Source organism: Bos indicus x Bos taurus, chromosome 29 (assembly GCF_003369695.1).
Source record: "Bos indicus x Bos taurus breed Angus x Brahman F1 hybrid chromosome 29, Bos_hybrid_MaternalHap_v2.0, whole genome shotgun sequence".
NCBI lineage: Eukaryota > Metazoa > Chordata > Mammalia > Artiodactyla > Bovidae > Bos > Bos indicus x Bos taurus.
Genome location: NC_040104.1, coordinates 9101683 through 9118629, shown reverse-complemented (window position 1 = coordinate 9118629; position 16947 = coordinate 9101683). Strand labels below are relative to the sequence as shown.

The window sequence follows — 16947 nt, the reverse complement described above, 5'->3', positions numbered from 1 at the left end:
GATGTTACACAAATCCAAGGCATGTGCGGCACGCTCAGAGAAAGGGGCCAGAGACTAATGACTTGTCACGATTGCCAGAAACAATTGAAAAAGTTAAATTGAACATGGTGGTGATGAGCATGTAGTGTTAGTCATTCAGTCATATCCAACTCTTTGCAACCCCATGGACTCCTCCATCCAGGAGGCTCCTCCGTCCATGGGATTTTCTTCTCCAGGGGAATCTTCCCGACCCAGGGATCAAACCTGAGTCTCCTGCATTGCAGGCAGACTCTTTACCATCTGAGCTATCAGGGAAACCCCTATATTCCCCTTCCCCATCCTTCTCTATAAGACTGCTCAACATCCAACTTCTGTTTTACTTTTCGTTTGTGTCTTCCCATTAGAACATAAGTTACAAACAGACAGGAATTTGTGTTCACTGCTTGTATCTCCAGTGCCCCCAAACAGTGCCAGGCAGAAAGTAGGAACTCAAGTACTTAAAGGATGAATAAAGAAAGTACACGTTACACGTAACACTACCCACTCTCTTTTTTTGTTCCTTTAATACTAAATATCTAATTTTTGCTTTTAAACAACATACCCTGTTCTAATTTGTGTTAGTCACTCAGTCATGTCCAACTCTTTATGACTCCATGGGCTATAGCCTGCCAGGCTCCTCTGTCCATGGGATTCGCCAGGCAAGAATACTGGAGTGGTTTGCCATTTCCTTCTCCACTATTCTATTTTAAAGCTTCCCAATAGAGATACATTGAAATGCACCCTGTCAGGAAGTGACAGCAAATAGTGACATTACATCTTTCTCAGTATAACATCATCAAGGTCAATGTCAGCACCTCAGCCTTCTGCATATATTGTAGAAGTTTTTGGCACTCGGAACAACACAATACAAATGATAAGTAGACTTTAGGATTAGTCCCAACTCAGAAAAAAACTCCTGTAAACAAGAAGCCTATTTTGTTATTACTGTTTCCTTCTCAAGTATTCATGGTTATCAAAACCCTGGAGATAAACAATATAGTATGACCAGAGGCTGAGCTTTCCTTGTGGTTTTCAAGAAGTAGATGACATATAGATATGTTTGAATGGTCAAGGCCACTGGCTTTGTGGTCAGACTGACCTGGTTCTGAATTCTAGCTCACTAGCTGTACAGTTGGGTTAGTTTACCTCTTTGAACTCATTTCATCATCATCTGCCAAATGATTTGAATACTCAAGCCACAGAGTCATCATAGTTAGTTAAATGAGATGTGTTTGGTAATTATGACTGGTGCATGATTAGTGCTCAAAAATTGATAATTATATTCATTCTGGAAAAGCAAAACAAAGTCATAAATATTCAACATACTAAAGTATGTTACAAAGGACAAAAATAGAAAAATTGTTTTCTGCAATACTATCCACTGTGAATCAGGTTCCAAAGCTTTCCAAAAACAGAGTGTTTGTTATGTACCAGGCACAGTGCTAGGCAGTAAGGCTGCCACAATACATAAGGCACATTCTTGTCCTCCAGAGACTCACAGCCTTGTGGGGTAAACAGGCAAATAAATAACCTTCACTCACTGTGCTGGGACACACTTCAGACTCCTCTCCTACCACCTACTCGCAGGATCCACATTTAAGCAACAGTCTAGGCACTCATAGGGACAGACTGGACAACTGGCATTCCCGGGTGTCATTTAAATACCTTACTTTGCTTGTGTATAAAATGAGGGAATAACCTGGTGTCCTAGTTTGTCAAAAGAAAAGTCAATCCTAACTCTTAGGCTGTTATAAGTTGAATATCAGGCCCTCAATATAGTAACAGAATAAAACGTCTAAATCTATCAGCTGCTTCGTTATTGTTAACTGCAATCAACAGCACAACTGTCTTAATGCCTCAAAAAGACACTAGAAAAGATCACTAGAATTTGCTGTTAAGGAAAGGAAGCACTATCATTTGTGTTAAAAAGGGTGTGTGTGTGTGTGCGCGTGCTCAGTCGTGTACTGACTCTGTGACTCCATGGACTGTACCCCGCAAAGGCTCCTCTGTCCATGGGATTTTCCAGGCAAGAATACTGGAATGGGTTGCCATTTCCTTCTCTAGGGGATCTTTCCAACTCAGGCATTGAACCTGCATCTCTTGCAGCTCCTGCATTGGCAGGCAGATTCTTTACCAATACACTACCTGGGAAGCATTAAAAAGGCAGATAAGAATATAGATTTGGTATATTCACCTTTGCATTTGCCACAAAAAAGCTCCTAAAAGCAGTTACCACTGTGAGTGTAGAGGGGGAGACCAGTGGGTACAGAGAGGTTAGTGATAGATTAAAACTTTATAGTATATACACCTTTGAGTATAAACATATATGGCGTGTGAGTATATTAAATTTTTAATTAATTTTTTCCCCTAAAAGTCAGGAAAAAAAAAACTGATAATAAAATGACCTAGAAGACGAGATGGGAAATTAACTTTGTAAATACTGTCCTATAAAAACAGGACCAAGAAAGATTTCCCAGCTCAGTGCCTCGGCCGTAAAAATTGCTCAGCAGAACTCCTGAGAAATGGATGTACTCCAGTGAGCACTCTAACAATTCCATCTGAGCCCTTCCCTGCCTGAAAAATTATACTGAATCCTCATAAGCCTTCATTCTTTAGGGCTCTGCTTCTATTTCTCCATACTCTGGCCCTGAAACATCTCCATTTTCTCTCCCTTTTGCCCCAATTCAAGCCCTTGGCTCTAGCCAACCTGGGCTAACTACACCCAAAACATCTCACACTTCTAAGCCTCCAGTCACCTCAGAAGGCTGTGTGGTCTTGTGTTGCATTAATGCAGCCTGTGGAAGGGAAGGGCAAGAAGGGATCAAATCTAGGCCAAGTGCTGCCAGACAAGCCAGCACTGAAGTGCATCATGGACTGGGCTGGGAGAAAAGCGTGCTTTTTTGTGTGATTGGTCTGCCTGGAAGGAGGTCTTATAGTATACCTTCAAAAAAGCACCCCATGGATTTACTTTGCACCATTCTCTCTTGCCTTTAAGGACCTCCTTACCACTCCAAGCTCCTATGTGACTTAATTTCTTCATAAAACCTCCCCAAATCACTATAACTCCATAGTGATTCCATCTACTCCTAAATTCATACAATCACTTGTCATCTAATCACAGTGTTATAGTTTTGTGTTGTTTGGGAGTTGTTTTGGCTGCTATTTAATTTGTATTTTGTTTTAACTTTATGTGATTATGTTCTAAGTCTCACCTAGCTTGTAAACTCAGGACAAACATATTTTTTGGATCCCTCCAGATTTCCCAGAATAGTGTCAAACACACAGCAAATGACCAGTAAACATCTGTACAACGGATCAGGTACACAAATAACATCCCAACCAAGAGTCAGTCTCAGGAAAACATACCGGTACAGCAGATGGAGCAGGAAGGAAAGGCAGCTTCAGGAACTGGACCAAGCACAAAGGCCTTTTTTTAAAACATATTTATTTGGCTTCACTGGGTCTTAGTTGAGGTACATGAAATCTTTAGTTGCAGCATGTGGGATCTAGTTTCCTGACCAAGGATCAAACCCAGGCCACCTGTACTGGGAACACAGACTCTTAGCCACTGGACACCAGGGAAGTCCCCGCACAAAGGCCTCGTGTGAAAAACCTGAAGGGTCTAAAGAGACCACCAAGACCACATCAGTGTCTCGATTTTTATCTTCTTTTCTCTCTTTCTAGATATGGAAATAGGGTTCCTTTCCAGGCAGGATCTGCAGATCCTACAACTGCTGTCAGAGTTAAGGACTAGCATCATTCATTTCCTTATCCAGCACCTAATAAAATAAATGCTTAAAATTTATATATTTATCAGAATGGTGGCTAACTGGTTTGATTATCATATTGGCTTGCATTTCTCTCTGTCATCCAAAGGACAAGCTGCTGCAGTATCAACTGATGCTTTAAATGCTAGAGTAAGATATTTGCCACAAAGTTATTTTGGGAAATATTCTTCTGTGCCTTTTTTTAAGAGTGTTTCAATGGCCAGAAGTTTTTTTGTTTGTTTGTTTTTTCTCCTGTCTCGGCTTTACCTGACCTTAAAATCGTCAAGGGCAGATGTAGTTCACCGCCTGTTCTAGAAGATTTCCACTGGTCAGATTGCTTTCCCTGTCGCTGCTTGGCTGACTACCTCCCTCTTCATGAGGTTGCATCTTTACAGGATCTGCTGATCCTGCAATTGCCCTTGGGGTCACTGATTGCTGCTTTAGCAATAACAAGGCGTATAGCCTTGATTTTTATTACTCCTAGTCTACATTTCCCTTTTTAAAAGAATCATGCACATTGCAAATCATTTGGCCAGTTGTAGGTAGACGGCTTTGAATTTTGCAAGCCAACCAGAGAAGCCAAAAGAGTAAAATCCAGTATAAATTACATAGTATCTGGTTTCAAATACAGTTTCCACTAAGGACCCCTTTTAGGCGACGAATAAATTCAATTATATGTCTTTTGTGCCATATTCTCAATTTTTAACCCCTAATTTTACCATCCCATAACCACAGTCAGGCTGTTATCTTCTGGCTCATCTTTCTCATTAGTTTTGCTTTTTTTTTTTTTTCGTTCATGTCTTCTCTGTTAGTTATTCGACAGGGAACTGGCAACCTTGGGACCCAAGGTAGACCCCTTCTGGGGAAGAGTAACGATAAGAACGTGAAGCAGGTTCTGCGGCTGCATTGCAATGTTATTGGAATAGTTTTTCATTCTGTATAGCATCTTTCTCCACCTACCAAATGGGAGATAGTACCATCTGTCCCTCATGGTGATGGGGTATTAGGATATATCCAGAAAAATCCATAAATCACCTTGCACAGTGGGCCTACACTGTGGTTGTCACCATCGGAGTCACGAGTAGGAACGCCTCAGACAAAAAACATCGGCTCTGGAATCTGTAGGAAAGACATGCTTCACTAATGGAAGCAAAAAGAAATTTCTATCGTTAAAACACATAATCAGCCTAAGCTAAAACAATCACAGAAAAATCCGTGGAGAAACACTAAGCCGCAGGGCCCACCTCAACTTCGGCCGCAGTGGTGGGAGGAGCTTGGTGTTTGACCACGCCCCCTGCGCCAGGTCCCCGAGGGGCGCCGCCCACCTCTCCAAGGGCCTTGGCGCTGCGCGAAGCAGGTTTTGGCCCTCCTTCCCTGGAGGAGCGCCGAGGGACAGTTCTTGCGCCTGCGCCCTGCGTCAGTGGGCGCAAGGCGACCGTCTCGCCCCCGCCCGAGGGCCCTTGTGCGCCTGCGCGGTCGCTCTCCCGCCCTCTCGCGGCGCTCGGCTGAGTCAGTCAGTCCGTCGGAGTCTGTCCTCGGAGTAGGAGAGGCGAGGCGAATTTGGAGAGCCAGCTGCAGAATTATTTTCTCTCCCCTCCCTGTCTCCCGTCCCACATCTCTCTTCACCCCTCTCCCGCCTTTGCTCGTGCAGCCATGGCGGAGCCGTCGGCAGCCACTCAGTCCCCGTCCGTCTCTTCGTCGTCCTCCGGGGCCGAGTCATCTGCGCCCGGTGGTGGCAGCGGGAGCCCGGGAGCCTGCCCCGCCCTGGGGACGAAGAGCTGCGGCTCTTCCTGTGCGGGTGAGGCGCGCCGGGGGACCCCGACCTCCGGAGGGGGGCCCTAGGGGGTCAGGGACGGCACACCATCCTCGCGTCCTGGAGGCTTCAGCCCCCGGGAAGGAGCGTCTGGAAAATGGGCTAAGGGGGAGGGGGGTGACAGGTCTTGCAGGCGGTGAGGAAATAACGGGGTGTGGGGAAGACTGGGGGAGGGGAGATATTCCCGGGGGCGTTAACGCCGAGACTGGGCAGGTGGGCGCAAGATACCAGTGTAGCGGCGGGGGGGCGAATCCGTCCTCTGAACCGGGGTGATTTAGTGGAGGATTAGAGAGACTGAGAGGATCGGGGCAGGTTGGTGGTAGGAGAAATGCCCTGTTAGGATTTTGAGGGGATGGCGGTGAAAGGGTTGGGCTGCACTGCAGGTTTGCAGACAGGTGTTGACAGAACCAACCGTTCATGGTTGTCTTCCAGAAAATATGGTTGTTGGTTTTTTTTTTTTTCGGTTGCCCGTGGGGAGAATGAGGAAGTTTAATGGAAACACTGAAGCCGTTTTCTGTACTGTTTTCATCCGCCTTTAATAATTTTTTTGTGGCCACACTCGGAATGCCCGATTTTTCAGAGGCTCGGAGGTAGAAGGAGGCGTGATGAGAATAGCTCAGGGAAGATTTGGGAGGGAGCTGCTGACGGTCCAAGATGGATCCGTGGCTGCATCTGCAACACAGCCTGCTCTTCACTGGCGCGGCGTGGGGGTGGGGACACGAGGTTAGCAGCTTATATTCTAGAAGAGAATAGATAGAGTCATGCCAAGCAGTCGACATGTTTTGATTCCATGCTTTTTGTCGGCTATTATTGATCGACGTATAACAAAAGGGGGTGTTTCCCGCAGAAAGGGGGGAGGGGGAGAAAATTCAGACAAAGCAGGGGCTGATGGAACCCCCTTCTCCTCGCATCTCTATGAAAGACTAGGAGGGAAGCTGCAGGCCGCTTTTAGTTTCCATTGTATACGCTTCTGCCTGCTGGTGGGAGCTGGCTGGCAAGCTCCCCTTGAGCAGAGATCTGCAGTGCAGATGCCGTCTTGAGGGGGAAAAAAAAAGCACCATGAGCAGGTGGTGGTGGTTCTTAAAGGAACTCAGTCTTTGAAGAAGAAGAAAAGCTTTTTGTCGAAGGACCATAAGCTCGGGGGAGTAGAGATAATTTTGCTCTTTATTTAGCTACCTTAAAGAATTTTGAGACGTTTTAAAATGCTTCATTGTCTCCTTTGCGAGAATCTTGCATTGATTCTCTAAAGAACAAAATTTATCTTAGCTTTCAATATAGTCTCTAGGTGTTTTTCAAACAGTGGATTTCCACGTAAATGCTTTGGTACCCGTTCGGATTTTCCAGTGTGGTTATGGACATTTCAGTAGAAACAGTTATCAGAGGAAGCTTCTGCAAGGCCAAGATGAGCTGTCCAGATAAAGGAATGAGGCAGCAAATTTAGAACCCCTGTCCCCTTTAAACCACTACCATTTCTCCTCCAAATTTTTGTGTTCTGGGCAAAGGTCCAGATGAACAGCAGCTTCCTTATATACTTAGCAACTTGATGTTTTGGCTTTAATCACTTGTTATTGGTTACTCTTAGGTTGTTGGCCCTTTTGTGCATACCTTTGATTTTCTTGATTTTAAATTTTTGATACACTTGAAAAATAGATACTTTCGCCACCTTGAACTCTGATCCACTGCAAATACGTATTAATATTGTATAAAAATCATTAATACAGTTTTAGTGAGTTCAGTGCAAGATCCTCATTTGTCAGGTCACTACTTGAAAAGTTTAGCTTAAGACACTGTAGTGCATAGTCAGAATTTCATTGCCAAAGCTCTTCCTCCTTGCTACATGTTTTCTCCATCTCTCAGAGGAAATGTCTTAGGCTTTTGCACCATGAAAATAAGATGAAGTTTGTTATTACAAAATTTGACTCATAAAATGGATTCTTTAAAAATTTACCTTGATTGTTTTCAAATCTGTAAGTGTTAATGTCAACCTTTAGCTTCATTTTCGTTCACCAAGCTTCTCTTGGTTTTAGAAACTTTCAAAAAATAAGAGTTTAAAAAAAAAAGAAGAGTAGGTGGTCACTTGATGCCTGCAGGAAACAAATTGTGTCTTGACCTACCTGTTTAGTAACAAATTTTAAGATTTAGTTTCTAATTAAAAGTGATCAGTGATAGCGCTCCCCCCATCCAGCGCATTCAGTGTTAGCGCAGCTGGCAGTGACGTATAGAGAAGGTCAGGAGCCAGGATTGCCTTCCCAGATTTCTGCCTTTGAAGAACAACAAAGATTTCAAAGGCAGAAATTTGAGGTTGAGGTGAAAGATACATAAATAATTAGTATTCTTTTTAGGATGAGGGTTGCCTTATTAGATATCAAGTATAGATACCTGTCTATTGCCTGAACTTAAAAAGTGGTTTAATAGTTTACTGTCTATAGCCTTTGAAATTCTTTAACTTGCTAGAGACTGTTCTTTATTATTGCTCTGAAAATCATGGTGCCAAAATAAAGCTACATTTCTTGTATCTCTTCATGAAAGTTAGCTCAAAGCAAAAAACAGCTTGGACAACTAAAAACACACACACACACAAGTTTTTGTTTTAATTACTTCTTTCCTCACTCGTGAAACTGAGTTGTTCCATGTACTTTTTATGGCTTCATTTTTACACTTTGTTCTAACATATCAGTCAATCACATGATTATGTAATATGTATTTTCAGTCTTAACTCTTAAGTAAAAAAAAAACTCTGACTACCTACCTGTTCAGCACTGCAGTCTGTATTGTACACATCAGATTAGCAGTGAGTGTGTAATATGGTGATAAACACACAGACTTGAGTCCCAGAGATACCTATGTTTCAGTCCTGTCTGTGCTTATTGACCATATGACCTTGTGCACATGCTAAGTCTCAGGAATGTGACCTAGACAAATTTGCTGCCCTTAACTCCTAACTTTTATTGAATAACAATACCTAGTATTTGATACATCTATTTGTAGGTTTAAAATATATAGATACAAAGAACAATTGAATAAGAAGTGAGAAATCATGAATCTTCCTCACAGTAAAGGATGCTCTTATACTTTGTTCTTCTTTATAAAAGTGAATTGGTTTTTTCAGCTTTTGACCCCTTGTATTTATAAGAGCTGCCACTCCTTTCACTCAACTGACCTGTTAAAGAAGTTGGGGGTGCAGTCAGGATGTTTCATAGGTCGCTTGGCATCAGTATGCTAAGATATTTTCTGCAGCATGCTGACCATAAGTATAGTTATGATACATTATAAAACTCCTGTCAATGGAAGCAAGAGGACAGGAAAGGGCAAGAACGGTCATGTAGTATGGTTCACAAATGCTTGTTGATTTGAATGGTTTTTATTCCCTGGTAATAGAAGATATCTTTTAATGCTATTTTCTTTTAGAGTCAGATTCACAAATAATTTAACCACTCTGATCAAACAAACCAGTCCACATATATTTAACACTTACACCTTCCTTAAATTGAAATCTCTAAGGAGTTGTTTATGTAGTAGCTGGTAAGAGCATCGGTGCTTTTATTTTTATTATTTTAGAGATGGTCTGTAAACAAAATGAAACTAATATTATCGCTTTTATTGTATTCTGTGATGGTGGTGTTGTCCAGTCCCTCATTCGTGTCCCACTGTTTTCTGTGATGAGGAAATTATGTATCCTTACTGATACAGTAGTCACCTGTTTAATCCTGTGCAGTTTATAAGCATCTGTAAATGAAGCTTGGTAGTGAAGGAATTGGTGACGTGTCATTGAAGGGCAGAAGGAACATTAAGGTTTCCAGTTTTGTGTGAGCCAAGACATTGTTCTGTAGAAGGGCACTTCTCTTTAGACTAGCCATAAACCTAGAACTACCGTTTTTGTAATTCTGAGCAGAATTATAAAAGCTCCAAATAAATGATTAACTATGTGTATTTGTTGTATGTACATACCTTATAGTCTGTGTCCAACTTTATTGTTAATGATGAATTTATAGCTGCCTCCTTAATTGTACAGACTTATGAAATAAATATGAATTTTGTAATATAACTTTTTAGATGAAAATTACCAAGTTGATACTATGTTCATATGACTTAAGTCATTCAGGAGTTGCACAGGAGACCGACTGAAGTTTTATCCCATTTATTTGTAACAGCTCTTCTAGAATTATTTTGGATCGTTGGGTATGTTATAGGTGTTTTTGAAAAAGAGTGTATACTAATGGGCTTCGCAGGTGGCGCTGTGCTGTGTGTGCTTGTTCACTCAATAGCGTCGGTTCAGTTCGGACTCTTTGCAAACCCCATGGACCGTAGCCTGCCAGGCTCCTCCATCCATGGGATCCTCAGCAAGAATGCCGGAGTGGGTTGCCATGCCCTCCTCCAGGGGATCTTCCCAACCCAGAGATTGAACCTAGGTCTCCCACGTTGCACGCAATGGATTCTTTACTGTCTAAGCCACAGGGAAGTCCCCAGGTGGCACTAGTGGTAAAGAACCTGCCTGCCAATGCAGGGCACTTAAGAGGTGCTGGTTCTATCCCTGGGTTGGGAAGATCCGCTGGAGAAGAGAACGGCAACCTACTCCAGTATTCTTGCCTGGAGAATCCCGTGGACAGAGGAGCCTGGCAGGCTACGGTCTGCGGGGTTGCAAAGAGTCAAACAACTGAAGCGACTTAGCATGCTTGCATGTATATTAAGTAAATTTAGCTGTAATCAGTATTGCTTATGATTGCATCATTGCAGTGTTTTACTACCATATCTGTGACTAGTAACATCTGTTACTAGAGTAGGACATGTTACTGTGTAATACTGCAATTTCAGAGAAAATCCCCTTATTTCTTACTTTTCTTTTTTTGGTTGCTCTCCACCACTTGAGGGAATCTTAGTTCCTCAACCCAGGGACTGAACCCATGCCATGGCAGTGAAAGCACTGAATCTTAACCAGTGGACCACTGGGGAACTCCTGCAGAAAATCCCTTTAAATACTTCAGTTGTGTTTCTGTTTTACATTTTGTGATAGGGTGGGTAATTGTTAGCAGTTAGCTTCCTCTTGTGATGGTCTCTTTAAATTTCAAAGAAATATTCTAATCTGTTTTTTCCAGTCTGTTGGTTCAGTTTTCCTCATAAGCACATCATCATAACCTGGGGGTGGGGGCATGGTTTTGGAGGCAGGAGCTCTCTGACTTCTTCCTCACTGGCAGTTTGCCCTTGAGGATATATTGAAAGGTATTCTGAAAAACATTTTTAGCAAAACTAATATGGAGCCACCTGAAAGCATTTCAACAGTGGGCATTGTCTTCATTTTACATAAAAGGCAGAAATACTTGATTTATGTCTTACACTTGTGTATTGCTTTATGGTTTAATTTGTGCCAGTACATTAACTTAATTCAACAAATATTTAAGCATACATCAAACATTGTGGCTATGAAGTTAAAGGTAGGATGAAACAGGGATTAAGGATCCAACTCAGTTCTTTCAAATACATACACTGCCTCTCCTTCAAATTTGAAACAACATGTGGTAAAAAATAGTTCTGTCACCCTCTTAAATTCAGTTATTGGTTAACCAAGTTCAGTTAACTTAGAAACCTTCACTTCTGGTCCCGTGGTTTCTAAGCCAGGTGGCTTTTTGCTCCACTTTTCTACAGAAACTTCTCTCATCAAATACACCAGTTATTTTCCATGTTACTAAATCCAGTGGTTACTTCTCTTTCTCATTTTATTTATTTATTTTTTAACCTCACTGTGAGGAGTGTGGAATCTTGGCTCCCTGACCAGGGATTGAACCCATGCTCCCTGCATTGGAAGCATGGAGTCTTAAGGACTGGACTGCCAGAGAAGTCTCTCTTCCTCATTTTAAATGCCCTTGATTCCTCTCTTTCCTTTACGCAGCAATCAGCAAATCTTATTGATTCTACAGTGACTGACTACCAGTTTTCCCAAGCTCCATCGCTGCTACCCTGGTCCAGGCTATTGTCATAGCTCTCCTGAATTACTGCAATTGCCTCCTAACTGATCTCCAGACTTTCTCTCTTGGCTCTCTTCAATCTATTCTCCACACAGCAGCTGGTATGAGTCTGAAAAATGTTAAGTCAGATCATTTCACTCATTGGCATATGCTCTAGTCACTTCTGATCACACTCAGATTAAATGCTGAAGTCCTTAGAAAGCTTATGAAGCCCTGTAGTATCTGGCCCCAGCCTGCCCCTTGCTCACCTAGCTTTAGCCACACTGATCTTTTTATTTTTCACACCAGGAATACCTCTCTCAGTGTCTTGTTTGCTGCTCACTGTGCCTAGAATGCTCTTCCCTCATACATTCCTACAGCTCTTCAGTTTCTCACCTCCCTTAGATCTTTGCCTGGCTACCTTATCAAAATTGCATAAGAGAAAAACACCCTGTAGGCTTTTCCTGCTTTATTTTTCTTATCACTTGTCATAATCTGTCGTACAGTATTTGACTTATTTATTTTGTATATTGTCTGCCACAAAATAGAAGTTTCATCAGAGTGGAGATTTTTGCTATTTTATTTACTGCTCTATCTCTAATGCCTGTCAGAACCTGGCACAAAGCAGGCCTTCGTATTTTTTTAATGAGAGCAAAGACTTTATGGAATGGATGAGTAAATGGAGAACCTGTACTCCCAGGAAAATAATGCATATAAATGAAGTATTGCATCAACTTTCACAGATTCATGAACTACTATAAAATCTACTCATAAACCTCAGGTTAAGAAAATATTGTTTTTGAAAATCAGATTGTAAACTTTGCAGAACCTTCTGCATATGGAAATTGATATATTCATTTTGGTGCTGAGGAGAGACTTTTCATATAAGTGCATAATACTATATCCAAATATACTGTATGTTTAAGATTACGTTCTTTTACTACTTCTGGACTCTAGTTAATTTTCCACTAATGGCTTTAAATCCAGAAAATTAAAACCACTTGAATGCCACATTTTGGTGTATGAGAGATTCACTTCTATTAAGTACTCAATAGTAACCTAGTATGATGTGGCAGAATTTTAAAATGTGTTAAAATAAGTCTGATTTCCATCTTCTAACAGAATCTGAGATTTTGATTTAATATGTTTTAAACATTATTTGCAGAAGAGTAAAATATTCCTAACAGTAAATATAGCACTACTTAGAAGTTGGGTTATTAAAACATTTGTAACTGATTTACTATTTTTATGCTTTGTTTTGTTTGTCAGACTTTCTAATTTTGTTTCTTTTGCAAGAAGAGTTCTGCTTATTTTTCCTCTTAGATTGCATATGCATTTACTCTACATATGTACACAGAAAGCTTTCCAGCTCTTTAGTGTTGTAACAGAGTGAGCATCTTGACTTCTAGAGTGAAATGCATAACTACTGCATTAGTAGGGCTAAATGTCCAGACTCAAAGTCTGTTTCTGAAATAACAATTTAAACTCTTGCTAAGGCTCTATAATGTTCAAGCCTCCATATCCTGTGTCTTCTACTGTATGCTGACCATCATATTCTGTGCCTTATGAAAGATGTAAGATGGACATGTAAGATGATCCTTAGCCATAAGGTGCTTCCAGTCCGATTGGAATTTGTTTCCAATAGCAAATAAGTTGAATGGATATTAGGTCTTATTTGGTTTATTGATTCCAGAGGGCCAAAACATTGTTAATTGGTCTATTTTTACAGTAGTTATGTTAGCTCTAGTAAATTAAAATTATTAAAAATTAGCCTGCCAGTTTATGTAGATTCTCCCCCATGCCTTAAGTGGGGGAAATGCTTAGTAACTTGCTTCTAAAGGGTACAGTATAGAAGGGTGGGGAAAAGTACTACCATGGAGAAACTTGGCAAACTCTACCTCAGCCAGGGGATCAAGGTTAACATCATCACTGATAAGTCATATTAATAGTACGTACCTTGATATGGTATGACAAGGCAGCCCTTCACCTCAGTGAAGGGTTACCCCTCAGTGGTAATCCTCCCTGAAACGCATAACTCCAGCCTAACAATGAGAAGAACATCAGATGAGCCCAAATTGTGGGACATTCTGTGAAATATACTTGAGCAGTCCTCAAAATTGTCAAGATCATCGAAGTAAAGAAAGCCTGAGAAATTGCCATAGTCCAAAGGCGGCTAAAGAGACATGACGACAAAATGTGATGTGGTTTCCTAGATGGGATCTTGAAACAGGGAGGGGGCATTAGGGAAAAGTTATTGAAATCTCAGGGAAGTATGGGCTTTAGTTATCAATGTATCAGTGTATCAATGTATCAATATTAGTTCATTAATTGTGACGTTTATCAATACCACCATACTAATATAACATGTTAACAGCAGCAGAAACAGTGCTGAATAAAAGCAACAGTCTTTTCTGTAAATATGAAATTTTCTAAAATGATTTTTTAATAAGAGAAAGCTTTAATCATGAAATAGAAATTGTTTTGGGAGAGGCAAGTAGGTACGAGTAATGCAGTGGAGGTCTAGTGAGCACAAAAAGGTTTTGAAAAAGGAAAAAATGGCATAAAGTTTGGGGAGAAAATCAGTCTGCCTCCTAGACCTCTGATGGGGGAGAGGACAGTAACTGGCTCAGTTTAGCAGTTTTTACTGAGATCCTGGGTTGCCATCAAGAACTGTGGTCATGAAAAAACAGACAAAGATGACACACAAAAATAAAACCACAGGCCAATATCACTGATGAATATAGATGCAAAATCCTCAACAAAATTCTAGCAGACAGAATTCAACAACACATTAAAAAGCTCATACACCATGATCAAGTTGGGTTTATTCCAGGGATGCAGGGATTCTTCAATATATGCAAATCAGTCAGTGTGATACACCATATTAACAAATTGAAAGATAAAAACCATATGATACTCTCAATAGATGCAGAAAAAGCCTTTGACAAAATTTAGCACACATTTATGATTAAAACTCTTCCAAAAAATGGGCACAGGAGGAACCTTACTCAATGTAGTAAAGGCCATATATGGTAAGCCCACAGCAAACGTTATTCTCAGTGGTGAAAGCTGAAAGGATTCCCCCTAAGATCAGGAACAAGACAAGGGTGTCCACTCACCACTATTATTCAACATAGTTTTGGAAGTCCTAGCTACAGCAGTCAGAGAAGAAAAAGAAATAAAAGGAATCCAGATTGGAAAAGAAGAAATAAAGCTCTCACTATTTGCACTGTACATAGAAAACCCTTAAGATACTATCAGAAAATTACTAGAGCTAATCAGTGAATTTAGCAAAGTTGCAGGATGCAAAATGAATACACAAAAATCACTTACATTCCTATATACTGATAGTGAAAAATCAGAGAAATTAAGGAATCAATCCCATTCACCATTGCAACAAAAAGGATAAAATAGGAATAAACCTACCTAAGGAGACAAAGGACCTGTATACAGAAAATTATAAGACACTGATGAAAAACATCAAAGATGATATAAACAGATGGAGAGATATTCCATGTTCCTGGCTAGGAGGAATCAATATTGTGAAAATGACTGTACTGCCAGATGCAATCTACAGATTCACTGTTATCCCTATCAAATCACCAAAGGCATTTCCCCCAAAACTAGAACAAAAAATTTCACAATTCATATGGAAACACAAAAGACCCCAAATAGCCAAAAAAGTCTTGAGAAAGAAGAATGGAGCTGGAGGAATCAACCTTCCTGACTTCAGATTGTGCTACAAAGCTACAGTCATCAAGACAGTATGGTACTGGCACAAAAACAAATACAGACCAATGGAACAAAAGATAGAAAGCCCAAACATAAACCCATGCACCTGTAGGTACCTTATTTTTGACAAAGGAGGCAAGAATATACAATGGGGCAAAGATAGCCTCTTCAATTAGTGGTACTGGGAAAACTGAACAGCTACATCAACAGTTTCTAACACTATACACAAAGGTAAGCTCAAAATGGATTAAAAACCTAAATGTAAGATCAGAAACTATAAAACTCTTAGAGGAAAACATAGGCAGAACACTCAATGACATAAATCAAAGCAAGATCCTCCAGGACCCACCTCCTAGAGTAATGGAAATAAAAACAAAAGTGAACAGGTGGGACCTAATTAAACTTAAAAGCTTTTACATAGCAAAGGAAACTGTAAACAAGGTGAAAAGACAAACCTTAGAATGGGAGAAAATAATAGCAAATGAAACAACTGACAAAGGACTAATTCCCAAAATACACAAGCAGTTCATACAACTCAATACCAGAAAAAGAAACAACCCAATCAAAAAGTGGAGAAAAGACCTAAACAGACATTTCTCCAAAGATGCTCAACACCACACATTATTAGAGAAATGCAAATCAAAACTACAATGTATGGAGAGAGTAACATGGAAACTTACATTACCATATGTAAAATAGATAGTCAATGGGAATTTGCTATATGTCTCGGAACTCAGGGGCTCTGTGTCAACCTGGAGGGGTGGGATGGGGATGGAGATGGAAGGGGGATTCAAGAGGGAGGGGACATATGTACAACCATGGTTGATTGATACTGATGTTTGACAGAAAACAAAATTCTGTAAAGCAATTATCCTTCAATGAAAAATTTTAAAAAAAGAAAAGAACTGTGGTCATGAGAAAGAGTGGAAGAAATGCCTTTTGTGTGTTGGGGGGGGGGGGTGGGTCTCAGCTATAAAGCAAAAAGGGTAGCTAAATGATAAAACTTATTTATTCTTGGCTGTGCCGGGTCTTCATTTCTGCACCAGGGCTTTCTCTGGTTGAGGTAGGCGAGGGCTGCTCTTCGTTGTGGTGCATCGGTTTCTCATTGTTGTGGCTCCTCTTGTTGATGAGCACAGGCGCCATCTCTGTAGTTGTAGCATAGGGACAGTTGTTCCGCAGTATGTGGAATCTTCCCGAACCAGGTATTGAACCTATGTCCCCTGCATTGGCAGGTGGATTCTTACCACTTCAGGACCAGAGAAGTCAAAAAATAAGTTGTTTTAAAATTAGAATAAGAAAAGATGTTTGAAAGAACTGATTAATTTCTCATTTTCATTATACTAATTTTAGATAAATTTCAAACACTTCATTTTTCTTTATGTATTAGAAGAAGTTTTAATAATCTGTAGAAACTATCATAAAGGAAAAAGCTTTGGTGTTATAGAAGTCATTCTACAAAGTTGTTCCCAGAATAACTTATTTCTCTAACAGTGTAGTCTATATTCTGCTGGTGTTGAAGGAATGGATACCACCAAAATAAGTAATTCATGGAAACTGTTTTTTACTGCAGTTTAGAAAATTCAAACAGTCAGGTTTATTAGTGTATTTTCCCCCAATCTAAATCAAAAGTGGACTCTGACATCCAATCCAAAGCTTTTTCTGTCTTTCTCTCCCCCCC

The 16947-nt window shown here is 40.6% G+C and overlaps 1 protein-coding gene and 1 long non-coding RNA gene across 3 annotated transcripts in view; one reads left to right on the top strand and one right to left on the bottom strand.

The window, feature by feature from the left end:
• Window positions 1-4028: 4028 nt before the first annotated feature.
• Window positions 4029-5158, bottom strand: LOC113886244. The gene is made up of 2 exons (XR_003509398.1): window positions 5030-5158; window positions 4029-4925 (listed from the first exon to the last, which is right to left on the bottom strand). It is a non-coding gene; the product is annotated as an uncharacterized LOC113886244 (long non-coding RNA).
• Window positions 5159-5256: 98 nt separating this feature from the next.
• The window catches only part of RTN3 (reticulon 3), a 66145-nt gene continuing 54454 nt past the window's right edge, over window positions 5257-16947 (top strand). The window contains exon 1 of one of the 2 annotated variants that reach the window (XM_027532294.1): window positions 5257-5583. In XM_027532294.1, the coding sequence (XP_027388095.1) occupies window positions 5439-5583 (145 nt within the window). In that variant the 5' untranslated portion in view covers window positions 5257-5438. The remainder of the gene's footprint in view (window positions 5584-16947) is intronic. The other variant, XM_027532293.1, reaches the window with a different exon arrangement.